The sequence below is a fragment of the Molossus molossus genome, unplaced genomic scaffold (assembly GCF_014108415.1).
Source record: "Molossus molossus isolate mMolMol1 unplaced genomic scaffold, mMolMol1.p scaffold_m16_p_22, whole genome shotgun sequence".
Classification (NCBI taxonomy): Eukaryota; Metazoa; Chordata; class Mammalia; order Chiroptera; family Molossidae; genus Molossus; species Molossus molossus.
Genome location: NW_023425358.1, coordinates 33,341,254 through 33,366,963, shown reverse-complemented (window position 1 = coordinate 33,366,963; position 25,710 = coordinate 33,341,254). Strand labels below are relative to the sequence as shown.

The following is a 25,710-nucleotide window of genomic DNA, read 5'->3' as shown; positions in this document are numbered from 1 at the left end:
ATTGATTTTTAGATAGAGTGGAAGGAGGGAGGGGGGGAGAGAGAGAGAGAGAGGGAGAGAGTGAGAGAGAGAGAGAGAGAGAGAGAAACATCAATGTGGGAGAGACATATCGACTGGTCGCCTCCCACCTGACTGGGGCTGGGGACTGAAACTGCAACCCAGACACGTGCCCTTGACTAGGAATCAAATCTGTGACCCTTTGGTCCTCAGGCCGACACTCTAACCACTGAGCAAACCAGCTGAGGCATGGCAGGAAACTTCTTGCTAGGCAACTCAGAAACAATGGCTTACAGGGCATCTAGCCAACAGGCTCTGTGTTCTTAACCCTGTTTTCTAGAGACCAGTAGGAACACTCTTCCTTGGCTACTTTCTCTCCTGTACCCCAATTTGGGTTCCTCCCCAGAGGTCACCACTGTTTCCCAATGGGTTCGCTCTAGCCATACCTTTCTTGCCCACATTTATGTGCCCATAAAAATAGGCAGTTTGGTTTTATGTGTGTGTAAATAGGATCGCAGTTTTTACTGTTCTGTGGTTTGCTTTGTTTGCTTCATAGTGCACCTTGGAGATCTCACCAAGGTGGTAGCATAGACCTTCTTCCTCACCCTTTCCCACTGCTGCAGAATATTCCAGTTTGCGGGTGCACCACAGGCCGAGAGGGAAAGAGACACAGCAGTTATAGCTGTGGGCCAGCTCTGACGGAGAGTGCTCACATTCCTGTGTATCTGTTGAAATTTAAGATTAATTTCCAAGTGGCTGTTTCCGTGATTATCGAAACCCAGGAGACTCTGCTGGTAATTTACATATGAAGTTTCTAATCTGCTGCCCACAGGGGCAAACACTCCTTCTTGGTGGGTGTGGGTGGGGGGAGTTTGTATCAGCTTCCCCCATCTCCTCTGTCTATCGCTAATGTAAATCCTTTCAGAGCAGGTTAAACCTCTACCCCACGCCCACACACTTGATGTATATAAACTTTAGCAAAGCTCCATTACCAGGTCTTTCCTACCTAGCCACGCTGCTGGACCATGACCCAGACCAGCCTCCCCCTTGGCTAGCAATTGCCTACTAAACCCTCTTTTAAGAAGCCCTTCAGCCATGGAAGTTAAACTTTTTAACAGCCGTATCTACCTTTTCCCTATTATGAATGTTGGGGCGGGAAGTGTCTAGCAGGGGATTGTTTATACATACCTCTCTGTGCATGTGAGCAAATATTTCTCCTGAACACTTAGAAGTGTAATTTACTGGGTCTGAAACTGACCCTGCCACATTGCCTCCAAAAAGGCAGTACCCCTTAAGGGTACCAGCCACCTGGTAGGGCAGTGCCCATTTTGCTGCATCCTCACCAACACTGGGTGCTATGAAGAATTTTCGATTTTTGACGTTGTGCCTGGTGAATGACAAGTCCTTGGTGGTGGCTTTAAGAGGCACGGTCCCACCTGTCTGCTCACTCCTTGCCTGCCCAACCGTGTCTTTCAGCCTGGCCGCTCCACCTCGTTCTCCGCCATGAACGGGCCCGCCCTGCAGACCTCCTCGGCCTCCTCCACGCCCTCCGCCGCCTCGTCCCCCGCGGCCCCGGCCCCGCGGGGCTGGAGCGAGTTCTGCGAGCTGCACGCGGTGGCCACGGCGCGGGAGCTGGCCCGGCAGTACTGGCTCTTCGCCCGCGAGCACCCGCAGCACGCGCCGCTGCGCGCAGAGCTCGTGTCGCTGCAGTTCACCGACCTGTTCCAGCTCTACTTCTGCCACGAGGTGCGCCAGGGCCGCGCGCCTGGGCCACCGGCCCGCGACTACCGGGAGGCGGGCTGCGTGCCCCCCGCCAAGGCCGAGGCGCCCCCCGCCGAACCGGGCCCGGGCCCCGCCGCCCCAGCCCTGCCCAAGGCCCGCAGCTCCGAGGAACTGGCCCCGCCGCGGCCGCCCGCGCCCTGCGCCCTGCAGCAGCTGCGCCAAAGCCTCCGCCACATCATCCGCCGCAACTCGGCCGGGGAGCTGCCGGCCGCTGGGGCGGCGGGGGAGGCCCGGGCCAAGCACGGCCTGGCCAGGAAGCTCCTGCACTGGAGCCTGGCCCGGGAGCCGCCGCCCGAGGTCCTCAAGGAGGCGGCGCTGCGCTACAGCCTGGCCGACGAGGCCTCCATGGACAGCGGGGCGCGCTGGCAGCGCGGGCGCCTGGCCCTGCGGCGCGCGCGCGGCCCCGACGGCGCGGACCGCCTGCTGGAGCTCTTCGACCCGCCCAAGGTGAGCCGGGCGCTCCGCGGGTGGGTCGGGCGACCGGGAGGGTGGGCCTTTTCCGCAGCGGCGCAGAGTGCCCGGGGAAGTACGCCGTTTACTACCGCCTTCTCCTTCGGAGCCATTTGGTTTACAGACAAGTTGCGAAGACAGTGCAGTGGCCTTGTCCGGGCTCCCAGCTGCGCCGGATGGTGCCCTGCCGCGGTGTGTGCTTCCGTCGTCACCAAGGACCCCGCAGCGGTCGTTACTGTGGACTGAACTTTGAGGTGTCTTTGGATTTTGCTATTTTTTCCGAATGTCCCGCTTCTGTCGCAGGATTTTGCATCAGATTCAGTCGTTAGGTCTCCTAGGCGCCTCGCGGCTGTGGCAGTGTCTCAGGCTTCTCTTGTTTCGGTGACCTCCGCAGTTTTGAGGGGACCCGGGGTTCTGTAGAACGTGCAGGACACCATATGTGGGTGTCACCTGGGCTGTGGCAGGTTGGTCCAAGGTCCTGGGAGACCTTGACCCAGGCTGACCATGACACACAGGAGGCTGTTTGCTGGGGGATTCAAAACCATCCTGGAATTCCTTTGCACCCCCCATGCTTTGTGAATTTCTTTTCTTCCAGGTTTTGACAGTTTTGTCTTTCCCCTGTGCAACCAGTTTAACTCCCCCTGTCCAGCTGAGGCTGCAGTTCTGCACACCTGGTCCATCTCTGCCGCAGGGGTACCGAGTGGATGAGACCTTGTGGCTTTCGTTAATTTCTTTCTCTCTGTGGTCCTATTCTGTGCTAGAGACTCGCTCTAGAGAGGGACAGAGCAGAGGCGATCTGAGCCCTCAGGGCTTACAGTCTAGGTCAGGAGGCTGACAGTTACTCATTCGTTCGTTCACAGGCACAGGCTGGGTCCAGGGGGACCTGGCATCATGGTGGGAGCTATGGAAGGAGCAAACCTCCAAGCGAGCCCGGAATCATAAATACAACTGTTCTAGGGCAGAGCAGTGAGGCTTCTGGGAGGATAACTGGGGGCCCTAATTCGATGGTGGGACGGTGTGGTCAAGGACCCTCTTGTGTGAAGTGCGCCTCACTCACGTCAGTGCTGTGTCACGTGCACGCGTGTGGTGACTCAGGTGAAACACCTGTTCACATGTTGGACACTGGAAGGGACTCTTGTGAAGTGCTTGTTACTGAGCTGTCTATCTTCCTATTGATTCGTAGGAGTTTTTATGAATTCTGGATACTTTTCCTTCGTGTTGCAAATATCATCTCCCCTCTGTGGGCTGTTGCCTTTTTACTCCTTTAATGGAACCGTCTCATGAACAGAAGTTCTTAATTTTAATGAAATCCAGTTTATCATTTGTTTTCCTTTTTCGTTAGTGCTTTTTGTGACCTGTTCAAGGAATCTTGGCCTAGTCGGGGTCATGAAGCTTTGTTGTCTTCTCTTCTGGAAGCTTTGTCGTCTGGCCTCCCCATTTTAGACCACGCTCCATCTCGACTCGGTTTCCTTGGGGGGGGGCTCACAGTTCTGTGTCCCAGTGCTGTCTGCTGCTTTCATCCTGAACCCAGTGTCCACCTGTGTGCCTCTGGACTCTTCTGTCCCCTCGGCCTGTACGTCTGTCCTCATCAGCACCACAGTCTAGTTACCGAAGTTTCAAAGTGAGTCTTGAGAAGGTGACTTTGGACTGAGATCTTAATCCTGAGTTACCCCTCAACTCCCTGGGTGTCCAGGCAGAGGGAACAGCAGGCAGAGCCCCGGACGGCAGAGGGAACAGCAGGCAGAGCCCCGGACGGCAGAGGGAACAGCAGGCAGAGCCCCGGACGGCAGAGGGAACAGCAGGCAGAGCCCCGGACGGCAGAGGGAACAGCAGGCAGAGCCCCGGACGGCAGAGGGAACAGCAGGCAGAGCCCCGGACGGCAGAGGGAACAGCAGGCAGAGCCCCGGACGGCAGAGGGAACAGCAGGCAGAGCCCCGGACGGCAGAGGGAACAGCAGGCAGAGCCCCGGACGGCAGAGGGAACAGCAGGCAGAGCCCCGGACGGCAGAGGGAACAGCAGGCAGAGCCCTGGACGGCAGAGGGAACAGCAGGCAGAGCCCCGGACGGCAGAGGGAACAGCAGGCAGAGCCCCGGACGGCAGAGGGAACAGCAGGCAGAGCCCCGGACGGCAGAGGGAACAGCAGGCAGAGCCCTGGACGGCAGAGCATCCCTCATGCTTTGAGGAAAGATGAGGCCAGTTTGAGGGGGCGGAGAGGGAAGACGAGGCATGGAGAGCATGTGAGGGCAGAGATTCCCGTGAGGAGGTAGCATTTTATTCCAAACACAGTGGGAAAGCTGTCAGAAAAATATAAGTGTAGATAAAAACTCTGTTTGCTCATCACTTTTAAAGTCTCGAGGCTGTGACACCATGAAGGGCGAATAACGGCCCAGACGCGTCTTATCTGCACAGCAGTGTGGGCCTCCCTATGAAACTTCACTGCAAACAACGTTCACGCTTAAAATAAACCATGTTGGAAAGCCAGGTGTCAGAGTCAAATGGGCCCGAGCTGGAATAATGAGTCAGCCCCTTCCCAGCTCGGAGGCCTTAGGCAAGTGACGTCACCTCTCTGAGCCTCAGTTTCCTCCTTTGTACAAGGGACCTGTTCCTAGTTCCCACGTCGTGGGGCTCATGGTTTAACTGGGAAGCACATCTGCTGACGGCCTGGCACAGGGAAGTGCTGTTACCAGCCCCCCGTGTTGTCGTTATGGTTGCCGTGGTAATGACTCTGGGGCTGAGAACACAGGGTTTTTTTCAGTGCTGGTTTAGGTCCCTGTCAAGGCTCCTGTTCTTCAGAAACCCTGAGGTGGGGCCCGAGTCTGAATCCTCAGGGCTCAGCAGTGGTGGCCTGGCCCTGGAGAAACCGGGCCCAGGGGCGGGCATCTAGGTCCCAGGTGGCCCCGGGCGCAAAGGGAGCAGCCCTGGTGGCATCTCCCCCAGCCCCTCTGCAGCATTTGGCCTGACAGAGGAGGCCCGTTCTGTCAGCTTCTGACAGCTCATCGGAGTTAGGTCCCAGGTCCACCTCTGAGCAGCTGTGTGACCCTGGGCTGTCACTCATATCCTCAGTGTACCCATCTGTAAAGTAGGGCCATTCTGAGGACTGGGTAGGCAGGAGCTCCTTGTTACTGGGGTGTGTAAGCCGAGGCCATAGCCGGGCTGCTGCAGGGGATTGGAGGAGACATCTGTGGCCATTTCCCAAGGTCCAAAGAGGCTCGAGAAGTCACTGTGTTCCTGGCTTCAGTGGCAGCCCTGCAGGTGGATGGGCGGTGGGCGCCCTGCCTTCCATTGTGCACTGGCCCTCGGGGGGCTGGGGGGGCTTCCGCCAGAGGGTGGTCGTTGAAGGCTCCTTGGCAGGAGGGGACCTCTGAGATGAGGAAAGGTGCAGTCGTGAAAGACCTGGGTGAAAGAGTCGCAGGCTGAGGGAACGGCAAGGGCAACAGCCCTGTGGTGGGCGTGGGCCAGGAGTCCTCGAGGAGCAGCCCCCGGCCAGGCGGGAGTGGGGGGCAGGGAGGGATGTGCTGCCCCGTTCGGCAGTTGAAAGAAAAATAAAAAAAGTTGGCTTGGTTGCCAGTATTTAAAAACATAAAACAGAGTATTATGCTAAGTGAAATAAGCCAGTCAGAGAAAGACAAGTATCACATGATCTCACTTGTGGAATCTAATGAACAAAATAAGCTGACAAGCAAAATAGATATGGAGACATGGAAGTAGGGAACAGACTGACGAACCTCGAACCTCGGGGCGGGGGGGGGGCGGAAGAGATAAACCAAAGAACTTATATGCACAACCAATGGACACAGACTGCAGTGAGGTGAAGGGGGGAGCGGGGAGGAGGGTGTCAGTGGGTTAAAAAAGGAGGGACATCTGTAATACTTTCAACAATAAAGATAAACTTAAAAAAAACCAGATTTCACATAAAAAAAAACACCAGAGATTTCACATAAAAATCCAGATTCCCGGTTTCTCCTACATGATCGGTGGGTCTGGCAGTGTGGGACCAGCAGCACCGGGAGTGGATCCAAGCCAGGCCCCTGCCCAGGCTCTGCTGGGGGAGGTGGTGGGGTTCCCAGGGGAGGGGCAAGCAGACAAGCAGCCACTGGATCAAGGGTGGCTGGCCCGGGGGCAGGGACTCCCTGGGAGCTGGGGGTCCACTTGCAAATGGAGCATGACTGGCTGGCCATGGCCTTTGGGCCAGCCCTTTGTTCTTTTGGGCCTCAGTTTCCCCATATGCCCAGGCCTCTGAGTTGGCAGAGATGGTCTCAAAGCTTTGCCAGCCCTGCTGGACCTGGGGCCGAGCCTCGGTTTCTCTCACCCTGCAGGGGGTGATGCTGGAGTTCTAGCTACTGTTGGAAAAGTACTTTTTTAGTCAACATTGTTTTCGCACTTGTCATGTACTGGGCCCTTTACTGACCTGGCTTCATCTAATCCTCACGGCAGCCTGAGAGGGAGCTTCTGTGATGACCCCGTTTCACAGATGGGGGACTGGTGCCGAGAGGGTAGAGGACTTGTCCAAGGCCACTCAGCTCTGGCGTAGCTGAGACGGGATCGGAGCCCAGGTAGCTGGCGCACCTGGTGCCCAGCACGTCTTCAGAAGGACTTACTGTTGTTGGCGACGGTGGTTAACCGGGGCCCATCTGGGTGAGGGCATCTGATTTGGGTTCTCAGGACAGGAAAGGCTCCCTGTGGCCACCTTGTTCAGTGCCACCATTTTACATATGGGGGGACAGCCCAGAGCGGGGGGCCCGTTCCCCCCTCACCCAGCACTTTCTGCCCTGGGCCTCTGCTGCCCAGCCCAGAGAATAGGTAGAGAAAGGAGGTTAGGGACACCTCAAGGGACTCAGCCCAGAGCCCTGAATCCCCCACGAGGAAGTGGTCTGATGGGGACTGGCTGGTCCTCCTGTCCTGGGGGTGGTCAGGGGTGGGCTGGGCAGTGAAGTTCAGAGCCCTTTCCGCTCTGCCCCTTCTGACCTGGGCGCCTATGGACAAGTGACTTGACCTTGCTGGCTCAGTTTTCCTCATCTGTAAAATGGGGATGGTCATAGTGTCTTCCTGGGGGTTGTGCGTGGGGGGAGCTGTAGATACACTAAGTGTGACTGGGCGAGAGGCAGCCGGGCTGTGTCCAGGCGCTGAACATTCCTGGGGCACCAAGCCCCACCCCCTCAGAGCACATAGCTCAGCAGGGAGACAGCCTAGGGGTCGGGGTCTGTGACAAGGGGCCACCCAAGCCCACGCAGGGGTCTGCGCAGGAGCAGGCAGGCTGTGGGTGTGTGTGGCCAGACTGTGCGGGCAGCAGGTGCCCAGGCAAGCCTGGGTGGCGCATGGGCTGATTCTGCCCCGCACCCCTCAGCCTGCAGGGTTGGCACTGTCCCCGCACACCCCTCACAGATGAGGAAAGGAGGCAGAGTTGCTGTGGTGTGGGCCCGGGGCCTGAGTGTGGGAAAGAGGAAGCAGAAAGAAAGGGACGTCCGTCAGCGGGCCTGGCGGTTTCCTCGAGGCAGGAGCGCGAGGAGGAAGAGGCGGAGGGCCGGGCAGGAAGCGGCCGGCGGGAGGGGCAGTGCCCGGGCTCCCACAGGCCTGGGCTCCTGCCTCCGCCCGGGCGGCTGTGCCCCGGCTCTGCGCCACCCTGGGAGCTGCGAGGCCCAGACCACTGCCCTCGCTCGCGGCTCCTACTTTGTATGTAAGAATGTTTTCCCTTCGCCCTGGCCGGTTTGGCTCAGCGGTTAGAGCGTCGGCCTGCGGTCCAGAGAGGCCCGGGTTCGGTTCCCACTGAGGGCACGTATCTCGGTTGCAGTTTGTCCCCGGCCTGGTTGGGTCATGCGGGTGGCAGCCACTCGATGTGTCCCTTTCACGTCGATGTTTCTCTCTCTGTCTCACCCCTCTCTCCGGCTCGCTCTATCTGAAGATAAATGCAAGAATGTCCTCTGGTGAGAAAAAAAAAATTTTTTTCCCTTCATTGGCTTTAGAGAGAAAAGAAGTGAGAGGGAGAGAGAGAGAAACATCAATGAGCAAGAACTTCGATTGGCTGCCTCCTGCACGGCCCCCACTGGCGATCTGGCCCACAACCTGGGCATGTGTTCTGACAAGGATTCGAACCCGTTACCTCTTGGTGCATGGGTCCACGCTCAGCCACTGAGCCACACCGGCCAGACTCATTACTTTTATTAGTTGTTTTTGTTTTATTAGTCCTCACCTGGGGATATGTTTCCATTGATTTTTAGAGAGTGGGAGGGGGAGAGAGAGAAATATCAATGTGAGAGACTCATCGATTGGTTGCCTCCCACAGGACCCAGACCAGGGTCAGGGATCAAACCTGCGACCCAGGCACGTGCCTTTGACCAGGAATCAAACCCGAGACCCTTTGGTCCATGGGCTGACACTCTAACTGCTGAGCCAAACCAGCCAGGGCTGTTAGTGTCCTCAAGGCATAGTATTTGACACAGCCCATGGGATCACCACAAACTCGAGAGATGGGGTCATCGCACAGGTCAGGAAATAGGCGCAGAGAAGTAGAGAGACTTGTCCAAGGCCACACAGCCTTGGGTGGCAGAGCCCAGAGCAGAGTCCCGTGTGGGCCTGCCAAGGCCAGGGGTTGTGTTTAGTCCCCAAAACAGGCAGAGAGACTGCTCACTGGCCACCTACTAGTCTGGCGGTTCTTCATGGGCCAGAGAGAGACCGTGGGGGAGACAGCCCGGGGGAGAAGGCTCTCGGGGTGACTCTGAGGGTCAGTCCTTGCCCTGCCCCAGGTGCTGTGGGTCCCTGCCCCTCTCTGAGCTGTGAAATGGGTGACCAAGGAGCTTAATCTGGGCCTCCCAGGATTTGGTGGGGGGAGGAAGGAAGGGGTGCTAGTGGGCACGGCTCTCGTGGGGCCCCCAACCGCACACACAGCGGCCCCACCTGCCCCTTATTGGGGTTCTGTGTAAGATCCCTTTTGAAAACTGCTTTGCCGCTTAGAAGAAAACCCCGATCATGCTGCAACTGCGGGCAGATGGTATCGCTGTGCTTCCTTTCGGCTTCGACTCTATGAGCCCACAGACTAGCGAGGGCCCCGATTCAGCAGGGGAGGGGAGGGAGCGCTATTCATTTATCAGTATGGTTCTGCCTCTGGGGGCTGTTCCAGGTCCCCTCTCCTCGGGGCCTGTCTGCTGCTGTCAGCTGGCTGGAAGTGGGTCTTCTGGTTTTGTTTGGTTGGGGCAGTGGGTGTTAGGATGGACCACCGCTGGGTCGGGGCTGTGGACTGGCGGCCAGCGAGAGGCTTGGTTGACACCTAGGCTCCTTGAGTCTGTTTCCGTCTGGGAAATGGAACGTCAGTACTTGCTGGGTGATTCTGAGTCAGAAACAGGCTCACGGGCCTGCGTGATGTTCCCCATCCTGCGTAGTAAGGGGCCAGATCCAGGGGTGGGTCCCTAGCACCCTCCTTGGGATGGACAGCCTGCTGGCTGGCCTTGCAGCCGCCTGGCCTGGGCACCAGCTGACAAGCCCGCGGGCTGGGCGGCCGCCACTGGAAATCCCCCGCCCACTTCTTTGTGAATGGAAAGGAAACCAAAATGCACACGAAGAGATCTCTGCATTCTGCGCGGCCAGCCCTCCCCGTGGGGTAGCTTCCTCCCCCCAGGGCAGGAGGGGCCACCTCAGCTTCCTTTTGGGGGCCCCACACCCCTTTTTCTATGTCCCCTCTGAGCTGGGGAGGAGGCCACTGTGTTCCTCAGGCCATGGACCTCAGCCTCTGGAACCAGTGGGTGACGGCGTACGTGGCAGGGGCTCTGGGTCCTCCCTCACTTGTGACCAGGGCCTGGGACCCTCCCGTCACGGACCAGACCTGAACCCCGACTGCACCAGGGTGGGGCATTTGCCATCTCCAGCAGCAGCAGAGAGAGGGGGCTGCGACCGGAGATGGGGCCCAGCTTTGACTCATCTCAAACGTTCGTGTAATCTAGGAAACTAACTTGCCGACGGCCTCCATGTTTGAGTTCCTAATATTTGGGGTTTTGTTTTTTTCTCAATTAATAAAGCTCATGGAAGAAATTATAGAATAGTAACTGAAACACCACCCACAACCCTACTACCCAGAGAGAACCAGCATTTCCATTTGGGTAGATGTCTTTGTAATCTTTTTTTCTTCTGTTTCTTTCACTTTTTTCCCCGAGTTGCAGTTCCTTCAGCCCTGTCTCACTCAGCTGTGCTCAGATGCTAGAAATACTAGTGGAAACTTTTGGACAAAACCCCAGCCCTTGTGGGACTGACATTCATCTACCTGTGGTTTTTTTTTCCCACTTACAGGTTTTGGTCATTTTTCTGTTTTCTCAAATATTTTTCAAGAATGTCTTTTTAAAAATACTGGCTGCAGAGAGTTACATTTATACAATTAGGCCATGCCATATTTATCTGTTATCACCTAGACTCCAATTTCAATCATCTCGAACTTCTTTGCCCAAGTCGATAGCTCCAGGACCAACGTGCATCTTGGTGCCCGACTCTGATGCCCTCCTCGGGCCGGCCCCTCCCAGGGCAGGTGCGGCCGGGGCCGCGGGCCGGCCCATCTGATGTTTGCACACTTGCACTCTCAGCTTTACTGAGATATCATTTGCATACTCGAGAATTAACTTAAGGTATACAGTGGTTTTTAGTATATTTGCAGAGTTGTGCAATTGTCACTAAGATCTAATTTTAGATCATTTCAGCATCTCAAAAAGAATCCTGTATCCGTTAGCCCCCCACCCCTGGCAACCATGAATCTTTGTCTCTAGATCTGCCTAGTCTGTCCTTGAACGAGAAATGGCATCAGACAGTAAGTGATCTTTTGTTTTTGACTTAGTAGAATGTTTTCAAGGTTCCCATTTTATGTGTCTCTGGATGGATGTTAGGTGTCCACTTGGACACTGGTGTGCAGACAGACCTCGGGGATACTGCATGTTCCCTTCTAGACCAAGCGAGTCACAGTCTAGTTGCTGAGGAGGGTCTCTTTGCTTTCAGTGTGTAAAAAAAATCGCAACATCTGTGGAGCAGCGAAACGTGGGGTGCCGTACACGTCGTCACGTGGGTATACGTCCACAGGGTAGTCACTGGGTGTGTGCTAACTCTGTGTCTATTATCTGAAGACCTAACTGAACTGGTTTTCAAAGCGCTGGACCGTTTTGTACCGATTCCTACACTTCTCACCCACACTTGTTATTGTCTGTGCACAATCAGAGCGTCCCGGCGGTGTACCTTCTTGCTGGCCACTGGTGTTGAGCGTCTTCTCCGGGGCTCACCAGCCCCTGCAAATGCTTGTGGTACCTCCCTTCAAACAGCTTTCCAGGGAAGTTAGACCCGCCTACCTTCTCACCACCAGTGGGGACCCGCACTGGGTGTTACATTAAAATCCTTCACCAACTTCAGGGTGATTACGAGTGGAATGAGAGATAATGGAGATATGTCACATAACAAACAGTTTGCCACATGAAAGTGCAATTCATGGGTTTTTAGTACATTCACTGCGTACATTTCATCACCTGGAAAGAGCCCTGTGCCTGTTAGCAGTCAGCCCCTCCCGCCCCAGCCCCAGCCCCCAGCAACCCTGATGGACTGTCTGCCCTGTAGGTTTTGACTGTTTCTCTTATGTTACTTGGTCCTATGCATTTGTTGTGACTTGTAGGCCATTTACCTTGCTGCCCACCCTCTGTGCTGTCTGCCTCACTGTTCCTCGCTGACGGGTGAGGGTTCTACGTGACACCAGCCGTCACGTGTTGCAGATGGTCCCAGTTTGCCATTTGAACTTTCAGTTTTAATCTTGAGTTTCTTGGCTTATGGAGGTTTTTAAGCCTGGACAGTAAAATACAGTGATGTTTTATGGTTTCATTCTTTGCTTTTTCTGCTCAGAAATGCCTGGGGTCTTATAATTACTTAGGTTTTTTTTTTCTTCCACTTTTAATTGTTTAATCCAGCTGGTTTTTATTCATTTTTTTTTTTTTATCCTCACCCGAGGATATTTTTCCATTTTTTGTTCAGATAGAGTAGGAGGGAGAGAAAGGAAGGGAGATAGAGAGAGAAACATCGATGTGAAAGGGACACATCGAGTGGCTGCCACCCGCACTACCAACCAGGGCCGGGGACAAACTGCAACCGAGGTACGTGCCCTTAGCGGGAACCGAACCCGGGTCTCTCCGGACCACAGGCCGACGCTCTAACGGCTGAGCCAAACTGGCCAGGGCTGGTTTGTATTCTTTGTGGCTGGTTTGATTCCCTGTTGTTTTTTGAGGTCAGTGAGAGGCTGTGTGTCCAGGTATATCACACAGTAAATGCTCACTAAACGCGGGCTGAAGATAGTGACAGGCCCTGAGCTGGGAGAAGTAGAGAGCGTTGCTGTGGTCGCTGCAGCTGTGACCTGCTTGGCCAGTTGCTGGGGCTTCTGGCTCTGGCCCTCATCATTTCTGTCAGGTCTGCCAGCTCGGAGACTCCTAGTGTCCCCACAGCCCCTCAAGCCCCAGAGGCCCTCACTGTCACCCCTTCTGAATCATCATTCTTCGAAGGCGGGTGGTGGCCACCATCCAGGGCGTTTGGGGATCTTGGTGGTGACGAGCCGCGCTCCCCTCCGGTGCAACCCCCGCCAAGGCCAGTGAAAGAGGTTACTTGTTTTTTTAACCACAGCTTTTTCCACCCTCCACGGGCACGGAGCAGACAGCCCAGCCAGGCTGCAAGCTGGGCTGAGGGGCGTCCCCCGTCTGGTCTGGCTCTGTAGCAGGGCTGGGAAGTGGGCACCTCGTTCACGTCCCTGGGGGCTGACAGTTCTGGGACCCCTGGCCCTGTGACACCCACCGTGATCACTGACAGACTCCTGAAGGCCCATCTGTTTTCCTAGGGTGTGGGTTCCACAGAGCCCACAGGCAGGGCCCTGGGAGGGCAGTACCCGGTTTGACGCTGGGCGTGTCCCCTCCCTGCTCAGGGGCCTGGGCACGTGGCATGGCCTCTCAGAACCAGGCTTCCCCTGTCTGGAGGGGCTGACCACAGCCCAGCCCTCATGGCCTGGAGTGTCCCTGGGACTGAGGTGACCACAAGTGGACGAGGAGAGGTAGGCACAGCCTGGGTAAAGGTGTGGATGGCACACTGGCCTTGGGGCTCTGGCCACATGGGGTAGGGGTGTGGGGCAGGGAGAATCCCTGGCAGGGATGATGGGAGCAGGATGTGGTCACTCAAGGTGTGGGTTGGTGGCAGCTGATTTGCAACAGGCAGCGAGGATGGGGCCTGGCTGGGCACTTCCAGAGAGGCCACTGTGCCTGACTGACCGTCCCGGGCCTGCCGGGCAGCAGGGGTCATTGAGACTGGTTGCTGAGCAACCTGTGACAGCTCACTCTTCACGTCACCTTAGCTCCCAGATTGGGACAGTCGCTGATCCTAATTGGTCATCCTGCGAGCCAAAGGTGTGGCAGGAATGGCGGCCTCTGTGGGCACAGCGTGAGCACAGGTGCGGAGGGGACAGAGCCGCAGGTGTCAGCCTGGCCAGTGAAGGTGGAGCTGGCTCCTCATTCCTGCCCACAAGGCCGGCCCAGGATGCGCTGCCCCAAGTAGAGCCAGGACTGGGCCTGGACTTCTGTCACCCCGGGGGAGACAAGATGAGCTGGCGCAGGTGCCAGGGGTGACCAGTCCCTTGGCTCGCCTGCTCACACATGCCTGCGAGGACTTCCGGGGTGGCCCCTCTGAAACCACGGTCACCCCCCTCGGGTGCGGCCCCGCGGGCGGCCTCAGAGCGGAAGTCCGGCAGCTGGCTCATCCACGCTCGGACTCCCGCCCCTCAGGAGGGGCTCAGTGGCTGTGGGACCCCAGACTGGCGCTGGGTGTGGTGTTTGGGGGCTGTCTGTGTCTCTGTGGGGTGGTCTCCATGTCTCCGAGGAGGGGCTTTGTGACTTGTCACTAAGAGTCTGACGTGGGGGGGGGACCCTTTTGGGGTAACTCCCTACAGGTGAGGCTTTAGATAGGCCTCCCCCCGTCTGCCCCAGCATCTCTGACTACCTACCACCAGCCCAGCCTCCTTGGGGCCTCGGAGGGTCTAGAGTGGGAGGATCCAGAGGGTCCAACCCTGTCACTAGGGTGTGAAACTGCGGGACCACCTTCCCAGAGGAGGGAGAGGTGGGGACCCTGTCTCTGCAGGGGGCTATACTTGGGGGTGTGGGTCTCTTTTTTTCCTTGGCTGTGGGTAGGTCTGAAACTTGCAGGGGCTCATTTGTCAAGAAAGGGGTGAGCTGACTTGACCTGTGAGGCTTTTCGGGAAGCTTCTCTTACCCCTTTCCTGGTCCTCTGTGGGGACGGGCACAGCAGCAGGGGCAGACCGTGGGAGGTGGGACCTGGGGTCTGCACACAGGCAGGGTGGGTACAGAAGCGCTGGGGCTGCATCGTGTTATCACCTCTTTTACAGACCAGGAAACAAAAGCACAGCAAGTGAAGTGATTCGCTCAGGGGTCACAGAAAGTGGCCTCTGCAGGCGTTTGAGCGGCCTGTGTGTGGTGGTGGGGCTGGTGGCCCTGGTTGGGGGCAGGGCAGGAAGTGACCTGTGGCCCTAGTTCCAACATTTGTTCAGGCCCTGGAACTGGCTCTCTGCCTTCAGTTTGCCCCCAAAGGAGCCTGGGAACAAGGGGTGAGATAACTCACCACGCCCACGTCTGCTTCGGCTCCCCAGACATCAGGGCTGGGGCCCCAGGCAGCCGCCCAGCTCAGCATCCATCTGACAAACCCTCTCTAAGGACCTCCTCTGGACCAACCCACTGCTGGGCCCCAGCTGGGAACAAGGCTTGGTGTCCCGTCCCCACCCCCAGAGGAACTCCTCGTCAGATGGTGGGGGCAGCTGCATCACCAGGAAATTATGGCCAGGCCTGATAAGCCCCGAGCCGAGGGGGAGGCACAGGAATCGCACTGACCACGATGTGCCCAGAGAGGGCTCCCTGCAGGAGGGAGGTTTTCTCCGCCAAGACCTGCCGTGGGGAGCACAGGCCCTGGACCTGGGCAGATGAGGGCCTGAGCCCCAGCTCTGCTCAGCTCATCCCTCTGTGGCCAGGGCAAGTGATTTCGCCTCTCAGGGCCTCCACGTCTCCCTCTGGAAAACGAGGTTGGTAACCGTGTGGGGTGTCAAGAACCTCCTTGGCTGGTCTTCTCCCCTGGCAGCTGGGGGCCCAGCCATGTCCTCCACCCTCCCTCTGGTCACACTCCCTGCAGTGTCTCTGTCCCTCTTCCTTGGCCCTCAGCAGGCAGGGTATCCGCCCCAGCGCCCATGATACTTGGCAAACAAAGGCCTGTGATGAATATTTGTGGGAATACGATCGAGTACATTCAGCCTACCAGGTACTGTGCTCAGGGCTGGGGATGCCACATGAACAAGACAAAGTCCTCGCAGAGCCTGTTTCACAAGTGGATAAGTGCAGTGAAGGAGCTGAAGGGTCATGTGATGGTGACTGTGTGTTTAGACACTGTGGTCAGGGAGGGCCTTCCTGAGGAGGTGACACTTCAGTTAAGACCTGAATCTGAGAAGAGCCAGATTTGTGCAGATGTGGGGGCACTGCCTGTCAGACAGTGGGGACAGCAGGTGCAAAGGCCCTGAGGTGCAGTACACTTGGTACATTTAACAGTGGAGGCCGATGTGGCCGGAGCAGAGAGGGAACGCTGATGAGGACTGGATTGTGCAGGGCCCTGGACCACGTGAGGCCCTGGGCTTCCTCGCTTAGCACAGTGGGGCCCACAAGTGAGTTTCGAGCTGAGGGATGGGAAGTAGCTGGATCTGGATCTATCTGGGAATAGGATTGATGGATGGCAGCTCAGTTTCAATGCTGCCCACCTCAGGGGGGTCAGGATGTTAGTTTTCCAACTCCTCATCCGATTGTGGGAGGTCCCTGTGAGCACCCCTTTGCCCCCAGCATCACCATTCTGCCTCCATGGGGTGGACCGTGCCCTCTCCCCTGCAGGTCTCCTGACAGTGCCAGCAGGAGGGGTGGCCGGGGTGGCCTCCCTGCCCAGCACTCAACTCAGATGCCCCTGGGTTCAAGGCTCTGGGCCAGCTGGTTGTGATGTGTTCTCTGGGCTGTCCCTGCAGAGGTTTTCTTAGCCTGTCTCATTTGTGAAGTGGGGATGAAACTCCAGCCTCAGGGGCTGTTGGAGGGGTCACAGGATGCCCCCCTGCACTGGTCTTCAGACAGACGGACAGACGGCCCAGGGCAGGGCAGTGAGGGCTTTCTCACCGTAATGTCACCGTATTCACTATCAAGGGTTATCCTTTACTCTGGAACAGGAACTTCCTACTTCTCTGGTCCCACCCAGCACTTCCATTCCTTGATATGATGCTCTCTTCTGTGAGGCTGGAAAACGTTTCAATAGTGCTTGCCTGACTCCAGCAGTCCCGGAGCCCCGGTGGACAGCGCAGGGTGCGCACCGCAGGGTGGCGTGCGGCCTGTCAGCACCATGCTCGCCACAGCAGCCCTGCCATCTTGTGGGGCAGCTGTGCGTCCTGGCCTCTAGGCGCTGTTCCCTGGCCTGATGCCTTTCCTCCCACCTCCACACTTTGGGGAGAGTTCAGCAAACATTTATAGCCACTAGCTGTGCCCTGTCGGAGACACAAAGGTGGAAAGGGAGCAGGGAGGCCTTCCTGAGAGCTGACTGCAGTGACCAGGCAGGGCCAGTGGAGGGCGGCGTTCTCAGGGAGGGGCTTTAGCTGTGGAGCAGGTCACAGCTCCTAGGACCGGGGTCTTAAGGCCTGCCCCAACCTGGTGCTGCCCCCCGGGGACTTTTCCACACCCACAAGCTCAGTCGCACACACGAGATTGCTGAATGCTCGCGGGGGCGGCAGCACTGTTACCCCCCTTACAAACCGGGCTGGGCCAGGAGAGGTGCGTTGCTTGTCCGTGGAGGATGAAGCCAGTTGTGACGCAAGGCCAGGGCTGTAACTCACAAACGCCAGGATGGGGAGGTTGCTGGGCATCAGCTGTGCAGGCCCCGGGGTTTCTGAGCAGGACAGTGAAGGGCCAAAGTCTGGGGAACATATGGGTTCAACAGGTTTCTCTACTCCAGCACTTCGCAGAGCCTTTAACGGACTGTGCGCAAGAGGCTGCCTTCTCTTGGAGAGTCCCCTCTGCACTGGTGCCGGGAAGCTCAGAGGCAAACCTGTGGTAAGCGGGATTCCCTGCGTATCTCGATCACCCACCTGAAATCCTTTTTGGAACAAGGCAGAGCATTTTTCTTGTGTGGTTATTTTCAAAAGTTTGTTTGGTACCAATCACTAAGACTTGAGTAAGCACTTTCCATAATGACATTTCACCTGGTGCTGGGCTGGGGGACTGAGCTCTCTAGGACTGGGATCTGGAATTTGCTGAGCCTTTGTTTTCAGGTCCTCATCCAAGATACCTCCCATCCTCCCCATACTCATGGGAGGTGAGCAAGATCTGCTTACTGTCCCCATGTAAACTGAGGCTGTAGTTAGTGCTATGCCCAAGATCCCAAAGGTAGTATTAGGGCTCATCTAACCACCTCGAGCCAGGCTCCAGGCTGCTGAGATGCCGGCTCAAGAGCATGGTTGCCGTGGCTGAGGCCTGTGGCCTGACCTCCAGCTTCCTGTCTTACTGCCCAAAAGCCCTTGCAGGGACGAGACTGCCAGGGGCTGGTGTGGCCTGGGGAATTCCAGGTGGCGGGCAGTCACTCGAGGATAAAAGCCCCTTCAGTGGCCAGGTGGGTCGCAGTGGATGGAGCAAGGCCATTGTGAGGGTCTGGCCTGCCCATTACCAGGGAGCCCCCGTGCCAGGTCTTTCGCTGCTCTGCCCTGCAGCAGCGGTCAGAGCTGGCTCTGGCCCCATGTGGAGGGACTCCACATGAGCTCCCACTTCCCCACCCTGCCTTGAATAAGCCCAAACCCCATGGCGACTTCTGGGCCTGTGGGACCACCTCCCTGTGGGTCACGGGTGCCATGTGCTTCCCCACCTCAGGGCCTCTGCAAAGGCCGTCCCAGTGCCTGGGAAACAGCCCTGCTCTTGACGTAGCCCACTTGGCCTCCACTGCAGCCTACCTGCCTGTTTCAGCCCTTAGTGTGTCTTCCCACTGGTGTCCAGCTCCCTTGGTAGAACGGAAGCTCTGTGAGTCCAGGCTGGGGCACCGGCACCTGGAGCTCAGTGAAGGCTTGGCCAGTCCCTCTGCTGGGGTCTCGAAGGTGTGAATGGTGACAGGCCCCACTCAAGATAGTTGTGAGGGCATGGCAGAGGACAGTGCAGCCCAGTGCCTTGGAAGACTCTCGAAGGCCCCCCCCACCCCCGGCCCTGCCCCTTAGCACAGGGACAGTTTCCGGCGAAGGCATGAGGGACAGCGAGGCCCACAGAACCAGGCGAGTCTGGTGCTCATTGTCGCTTTCATCCCTCCAGGCAGTCGGGGCTCCAAGCCCCAGCTGCGGGTCTAGGAGCACCAAGGGGATGTGGGGGGAGGCGCCGCTGTCCATACCGCCCTCCAGAAGCACAGGACACAACAAACCTAGGGCCAGAACTTGCTCCGTCTCGCACAGAAGTCCACGGAAGTTTCTGTCCAGTTCGATGTCCACTGAACCAATTGTTCTTCCAGGGCTCACCCAGCCCCTGGCTCCTTCATGTTCTTGACCCTTCAAAAGAAACTCAGAAGCACCTGAGTAATTCAGTCAGTGAACTATTTTATTTTCATGTAAATTACATGTCATTGTTTTCTCTACCGTAGGGTATGTAGTAGTACATGTGAACGCCCTGCAGGATGGCAAGGAGCACGTGTGTGCGTGTGGACCCAAGAGGGCTTCGCCCGCCTTGGCTAAATCACTTGGCTAAGCCAGGAGGGCTGTGACACTTATCCAGGGTTATGCAACAAGTGAAGTATCAGGACTACATCCTCAAGCCTAGAGGAACGAGAAGTAAACACCCAGATAAAGTTAGTGATAGAAATGCAGGCTCTACTGTGAGAGTAGTGTCAGAGCTGGTCTGCATCTTTCTCTTCGAGCTTCCTAGCAGCCAGAGCAAAGAAAGAAATGGGTTAGTACTACTAGAGTCACAACAGCCATAAGAAAGAAGTCAGCTTTTTGGATGCTGGGAGCTGAGGAATCTCGCTCCCCAGGAGTGGATGCTGCGGCATGTGGTGGGTGATTTTGCTCTTTGTACCACAGACCCCTGGAGTGGTTTGGCTGTTTTGATCAGCTAAGCACAGTGCAACTCTGTGATGGGTCCAGAGCTGGCCCAGCTTGCTCTTCAAGGCAGGTGGAATGGAGGGAATGTGAGAGAAATGGAACCTGAAGCCCCAAGATGTTCCTGTAGCTACTGTTTGGGCTTGCTTCTCTCCGTCCATCGTATGCTCAACAAGGCAGCCATCTGCTGGTCCCTCCATACAGCAGCCAGCTCCCGAGTCCTGCTCTCGACCAGCCACGGGTGGGGTGTCCTCATGCTCGCACGCATGGCTCCGCTCTGGGGAGGGCCGGGGGCATCTCCCCCTCTCAGGCAGCGTGCAGTGAGCCAGACCCCCTGCTTCAGCTCCTGAGCTGTGAGACTCCAGGGCAGACAGACGGGCTGACGGGCAGCTCTCGCCTGGGCTGCCGTGAGGAGGAAGAACCTGTCACGCTCACCCTGCAGGCAGACGGCAGCCAGGGCCTGCGGGCGTGGAGGGGAATCCTCTTCCACCACTGCAGGCCAGGTCAGCAGTTCCTCAGCTGCTGGAGGTGGGGCTGGCACGGAGGGCTCCACATTCAGAGCGAAACCAGTGGCTTTGCTGCTTAATCTCTGCACTCACTGGGGCTGGGACTGGGGCCAGGCCTGAGCGGAACTGAAAGGGAGACGAGGCCTGTTCCCTTCTTGGCCTGGCCTACTTCCTCTCAGCGGTCGGGAGGCAGGGAGCCAGCGGGGAGGGTGGGGTCCAGGCAGGGCTAACTGCAGAGGCAGGAGAAGGAAGGAAGTAGCCCTTCATACCTTAGCCATTTTGCAGACAGGAAACGGGCTCTGGGAGGCTGGCTGGCTGTGAGAACTCCGTGTGCTCTGCTGTGCACCCCTCACCTGACTACCCGGGCCTGGGATTTACTAGTTGTGCAACCCCTCTGAGCTCATTGTCCCTCGTTTGTAACGTCAGTGGTTCTAGAGCTGCTGTTACTGCCCCAGACTGCTGTGTCCACCAACCAGGGCAGGACAGGACCTCCAGAGACCTGCTGGGAGTGGGCCCAAACGGGAAGAGTCCCAGTTTGGCCAGGCTGCCCTGCCGTCTCCCTGCCAGGGGTGGGGTTGAAGGCAGGCAGCCCAGCGCTGCAGTCACGTCCTTCTGTCAGGTGCACCCACAGCAGGGCTCAGCATGTGGCTCTGGGGTCGGCGCTCACACTACCTGTGGAAAAGGCAGCCTCTGGCCAAGTATGCCCTTCTGGGCAGGGGAGGTGGGGGCTGGGTCCCCTGAAGCCTGCCTCTTGTTTCTACCTCCCACCCTGCGTTGGCTTGTTGGGGGTTACGGTGTTCTCCAAGTGCGCCTGGCCCTTGGGAAGGGAACCGCTGGAGGCAGGGGAGCCCAGCTGGGCCTCCTCTGTCCAGTCCCCAACTCCTCTCTGGCTCTTTCCACCATATTCTTATCTTCTTTTGGCCTCCGCTGGAAGCAGCCATCGATCATCTCATGAGTCCTGGAGAAACAGCTTATCGGTCTTATCACTAGAAATGAGGGGTCGTGGAGGGCTGCCCTCCCTTCTGGCTCCTCGGGTGCCCCAGAGCCTCCTGCTTTCAGCGGACAAGCATCTGCAGGGCCAGCCCCTGCTCCAGCCAGGTTCACTCTGGACCTAGAAGGGCTCTTGCTGGCAAAGGGTTTGGGGGACCATTTCCTGCCTACCCTGAACCGTGTGTGTATTGGGCGTCATGGGAGACCCCTGGGCCCACGGTTCTGTGTGGGCTTCAGCTGGCTGTAAAACTGGGGCCAGCTGCGCCAGGTTGGGCATATTGGCAGAAGCCTGTGGCTAACCTACCCTGCAGCCAAACCCATCCCTCGTCTGGAGACTTGAAGGCAGAACAGATTAGTGAGACGCTAGTGCTCAAAACCTCACCTTCCTTAGGCAGATGGCTTCACCGCCAAGGCTTGTGCTTCCGTTAGGCCAGGAGAGACGCATGCTAATGGGGATCTGATGGAAGGGGGCAGCTAAAGGCATAACGAAGACTTGGGGCCCCTAGCAGTCAGCACCAGAGAGAAAAGGGGCTTGGGTTGAAGACCCTCATGTCCCCTTTCTGGGCTGTGACAGAGGGTCAGGCAGCTCATGTCCATGGCTGCATGAAGAGCTCTCTGCTCCACCAGCGGGAAGAGAAGCACAGGTCAGTGCTGCAGTGGCCACACGTGCAGGGGGCTTGGCCCTCAGCCCAACGGGATTCTGGGGATCTGTGTGTGGGGAGTAGGGACTGCGTTTCAGAAGGACCCTTTGTGAGATCCTGCAAGTCAGAATGCTAGACCTCCCTCCACACTGGGGGCCTGGGTGGGCACAGGACCCTCAGGGACAAGCCTTGAGCGCCCCCCTCGGTCTCCTAGAGTTCAAAGCCCAAGCTGCGTGCAGCCTGCTCCAGCATCCAGGAGGTCCGGCGGTGCACACGCCTCGAGATGCCCGACAACCTCCACACCTTCGTGCTGAAGGTAAGTGTCGGGGTTCTCCACACCCGGGAGGGATGAAACACACCCCTCAAGGACCCCCACACAGCCGTCCCCTTCCCTTCCGCCAGGTGAAGGACCGGACAGACATCATCTTTGAGGTGGGAGACGAGCAGCAGCTGCATTCGTGGATGGCCGAGCTCCGGGAGTGCACAGGCCAAGGGTGAGGTGCCCGGGCTCCACCCTCTCTCAGCTTGGACTCCAACCCCGACCTTTCCAGATCCCTAACCCCAGCCTCTCCCCCCAGCAGGCTGGAGAGCACAGACCCCGAGAGGATGCATGTTCCCTCAGCTCCAGAGCCTGGCTCGTCCAGCTCTCCCAGGGGAAGCACAGATTCCCTGAACCAAGGTGAGTGAGTCCCGTGTGCTCTGGGTGCGTCTGACCCAGCCTCACCCCAGGATGTCAGGCACCCACAAGGGTCAACCATTACCCATCTTCTCTACCAGTTGCTCCTCCTGGGGGGTTGCTGGACCCAGCCTGCCAGAAAACAGACCACTTCCTGTCCTGCTACCCCTGGTTCCATGGGCCCATCTCCCGCGTGAAGGCAGCTCAGCTGGTTCAGCTGCAGGGCCCTGACGCTCATGGAGTGTTCCTGGTACGGCAGAGTGAGACTCGGCGTGGGGAATATGTGCTCACATTCAACTTCCAAGGCATAGCCAAGGTATGGGGCAAGGCAGGTGGGGCTGCACGCCCACCCCTCAAGTTCAAGGCCTCGGGAACCACTGCCTGAGCCACCCCTCCCCTCCCCCCGCAGCACCTGCGCCTGTCGCTGACCGAGCGGGGCCAGTGTCGAGTGCAGCACCTCCACTTCCCCTCGGTCATGGACATGCTCCGCCACTTCCAGCGCTCGCCCATCCCCCTCGAATGCGGAGCTGCCTGTGATGTCCGGCTGTCCAGCTATGTGGTCGTCGTCTCCCAGCCACCAGGTGTGAGCCCAGTGCCCCTTGCTAAAGGGGTGGGATAGCCCAGGGAGCCACATAAAGGGTAAAAGCTTGTGCTGCAAACCAAGGGACAGAGATGTGTGTCCTTCCAACATTTTCCTACCCTGTGAAAACTGACAGTATGGTCTCTTTGTCACTTGTCCCCCAGGTTCCTCCAACACTGTCCTGTTCCCCTTCTCGCTTTCCCGCTGGGAATCAGAGCTGGGCCTTCCCCACCTTGGCTGTCCGCAGGGGCTCAGCCCGGAGGGTCTCCCAGGCCGGTCCTCTCCCCCAGAGCAGATCTTCCACCTGGTGCCTTCGCCTGAGGAACTGGCCAACAGCCTGCACCACCTGGAGCCTGAATCTGCCAGCCGAGCCCGGGACTCAGACTATGAAATGGACTCCTCCCCCCGGAGCCACCTGCGGGCCATAGACAACCAGTACACACCCCTCTGACAGGCAGTGGAGCCTGGAGGAGCGCAGCCGCAGACAGGGCTGGTGAATGTAACTTTCCTTCCTTTCAGAGAGTTAAGGGTCACTTAACTGCTCCTTCCAGTGTGGATGTGACCCTCCTATTAGGCCTGTTAAAGGGCCTCCTGTAAGTTCCCACCGGCTTTCTCCTTGTTGTTTACAGCTGTAGTTCCTGCTCGCACATGCCGCTAGCTCCTGGCAGTGGAGACTCGCTCCTTCTCACTGACACGGCTGAAGACAGACAGACTTTCTACGTGGGGGAGAGGGGTCATCAGGAAGCCCAAAACACTAACAAGCCCTGGACTCTCATGGTTTCCCACTGTAGCTCAGTCCACGTGGCAGCTCTGGGCACCCATGCCCCAGGCGCCCGAACCCATCCTGCTTCGACACTCAGCCTTACGACAAAGCTGGCAGACGGTCAGGCTAAGGTCAAAATGATCTTAAACATTTTACCTCAGATACATTTCTCAAAGGATTCAGGTGTCAAAACTAAACCATTGCTTACTTTACTGCACTGCTTGAACTAACACCATCCGATTTTTGCAGTCAGACAGCTATGCAACCCTACGTGCCCGGCCTGACCCAGCACACCTGGCTTCCTGGTCCGCTGTAGCCTCAGGCGGTCACTGAACTGGGAGGGTGGCAGATCACAGTTGTACCCTGGTGCCTTATGACTAGAAAACTGGATTCAGCTTTATGGTGAGACTCATGTGAGCGGTGAGAGAGAAGGGCTCCTGGGCCTTTCTAGTAAACCCTTCATGGCTGGCTCAGAGCCCACCAGCCCCTAATGGCTCATTTTAGAGCCAAAATGGAAGCTACGAATCTGGTGCCATAGCTAAACGAGGAACTCCTTCGACAGCCCACACTCAGCGCTGTTCCAGCCTCCCCTGGTGAAGAGTGCGCAAGCACACCGCCCCAACACCCAGGGAGGCCCCGCAGTCAGATCTCACCTCTCCTCCCCACCACACTGGGGCCAGCAGAGTCCTTCAGTGCAGCCAGGCTCAACCAAGTGGCTTCAGGAATCTGGGAGTTCAGCACAGTTTTCGTGCATAAAAATATACATCAGAGGCTAAAATTAACCTGTGGCCTGAAACTGCTGCCTGCCTTACCCGGGCTGAGGGCTTTGTCTGCTCCCTCCAGCCATTCTCTATACTCCAAGAGGTCAGAGGTGAGCTTCTAAAATTTTCTGGGCTGTTTTGGGGGCAAAAAGCCACCTCAACACTTCTGGGTGTTTTCACAGGTTGTAAAGCAGATCCGATCCAGACTTTTGGTCCATTTCTAAGGACACTTATTCTCTAAGTGATGAATGCTACACAAAGTGTGAGCCAGAGGAGCGCGCACTATCTGAACGTCTCTTTCAAAGAGAAAGCTTGTCGCAGAGAGTCAATGCTGACAAGTCACTGGTGCAGGAAAGGGGTTAAACAATGACCCAAGCAAACCCCCTCCCTCCACATCTGGGCAATGACATCTTCAAGCCAGGGGCACTCACTCCTTGGCAGTCTCTCAGCAAGTAATTCTCAGGTAGGGCCAAGAGGCACGCCAGACACAGCGAGCTGGCAGCTCTGACCTCTGCTACAAAATGCAAGATCAGACTCAGAACTGAAAGTCACCCACCTCTAGACTGCTTCAGAATAACACGTTCAAGAAAAACATTTCCTTTCTAAACATGTCTACATTACCAGGACAGCTCAAACACACTCCACCAGAAAGCCCCGTCACGGCCTGGGAAGAAGTGACCCTAAGCCAGTGCCGCCCCTTCCACTAGAGCAGGTCAAGCTGGAGGAGAGGGAGCTAGATGCCCTCAGTGACCCTACTGGCTGTGGCCAGTCCGCAGCACGATGCGTACGCCACCCTCCTTCCAGTCCTGACGTGACCACTGCTGGCAGCCAGGGGCCGGGCCCGGCTCCGAGTGCCAAGGGGACCGTGAGCACCAGCTCTCTGCAGCTACCGCGGGTCAGACGAGGGCAGCTGGACTGCTCCCAGCACCGTCACTTCCTTAATCTGACTTCAACCAACTTTTACAAACTAACAGTCACCAGCACCAAAGAATTAAGTCAACTAACCTGCCTTGAATTTTAGACCAGCAATCCATATGGCTTTATCTGGTATAAATCTTCTGCCTTTGATCATTTCTGGACCGTGTAGGAAAAAGGAATAGCAATCGTTAAAATCTTAGACCAGAGAACACTATTTTTATAGAGCAGTTTCTTAATCTAAAATCAAGGCCTTGAACCCTTCCCTTCCCCTAAGGGTGGCCTGAGATTTCTTCAAGCTTTTATTCAGAGCTAAGTCTCTTATCGCAAATGTCCTGTGAGCTCTAACATCTCCCACAGGCTAGAGGAACGCTGTTCATGCCTCTTAACAAGAACACAGCTGTCATCCAGTGTTGGGTTGGAATAGCAGCACATTGTACCACCACAGAAAATGGGCTCATCTTGTATAATTATAAGCAGAAGGTATTTGGTAAATTTTTATGTATTGTTTACTGTAC

General features: G+C 57.1%; 1 protein-coding gene across 2 annotated transcripts; it reads left to right on the top strand.

The window, feature by feature from the left end:
• Nucleotides 1–1,500: 1,500 nt before the first annotated feature.
• Nucleotides 1,501–25,266, top strand: SH2B3 (SH2B adaptor protein 3). 2 transcript variants are annotated; one of them, XM_036277154.1, is made up of 7 exons: nucleotides 1,501–2,226; nucleotides 21,712–21,813; nucleotides 21,900–21,991; nucleotides 22,079–22,176; nucleotides 22,275–22,489; nucleotides 22,583–22,754; nucleotides 22,918–25,266. In XM_036277154.1, exons 1-7 carry the CDS (start codon nucleotides 1,501–1,503, stop codon nucleotides 23,202–23,204), a joined length of 1,692 nt encoding a protein of 563 aa, XP_036133047.1. In that variant the 3' UTR covers nucleotides 23,205–25,266. The 2 variants fall into 2 exon arrangements, with proteins under 2 accessions (XP_036133047.1, XP_036133046.1); XM_036277153.1 differs by having other exon boundaries at nucleotides 22,076–22,176.
• Nucleotides 25,267–25,710: the final 444 nt, after the last annotated feature.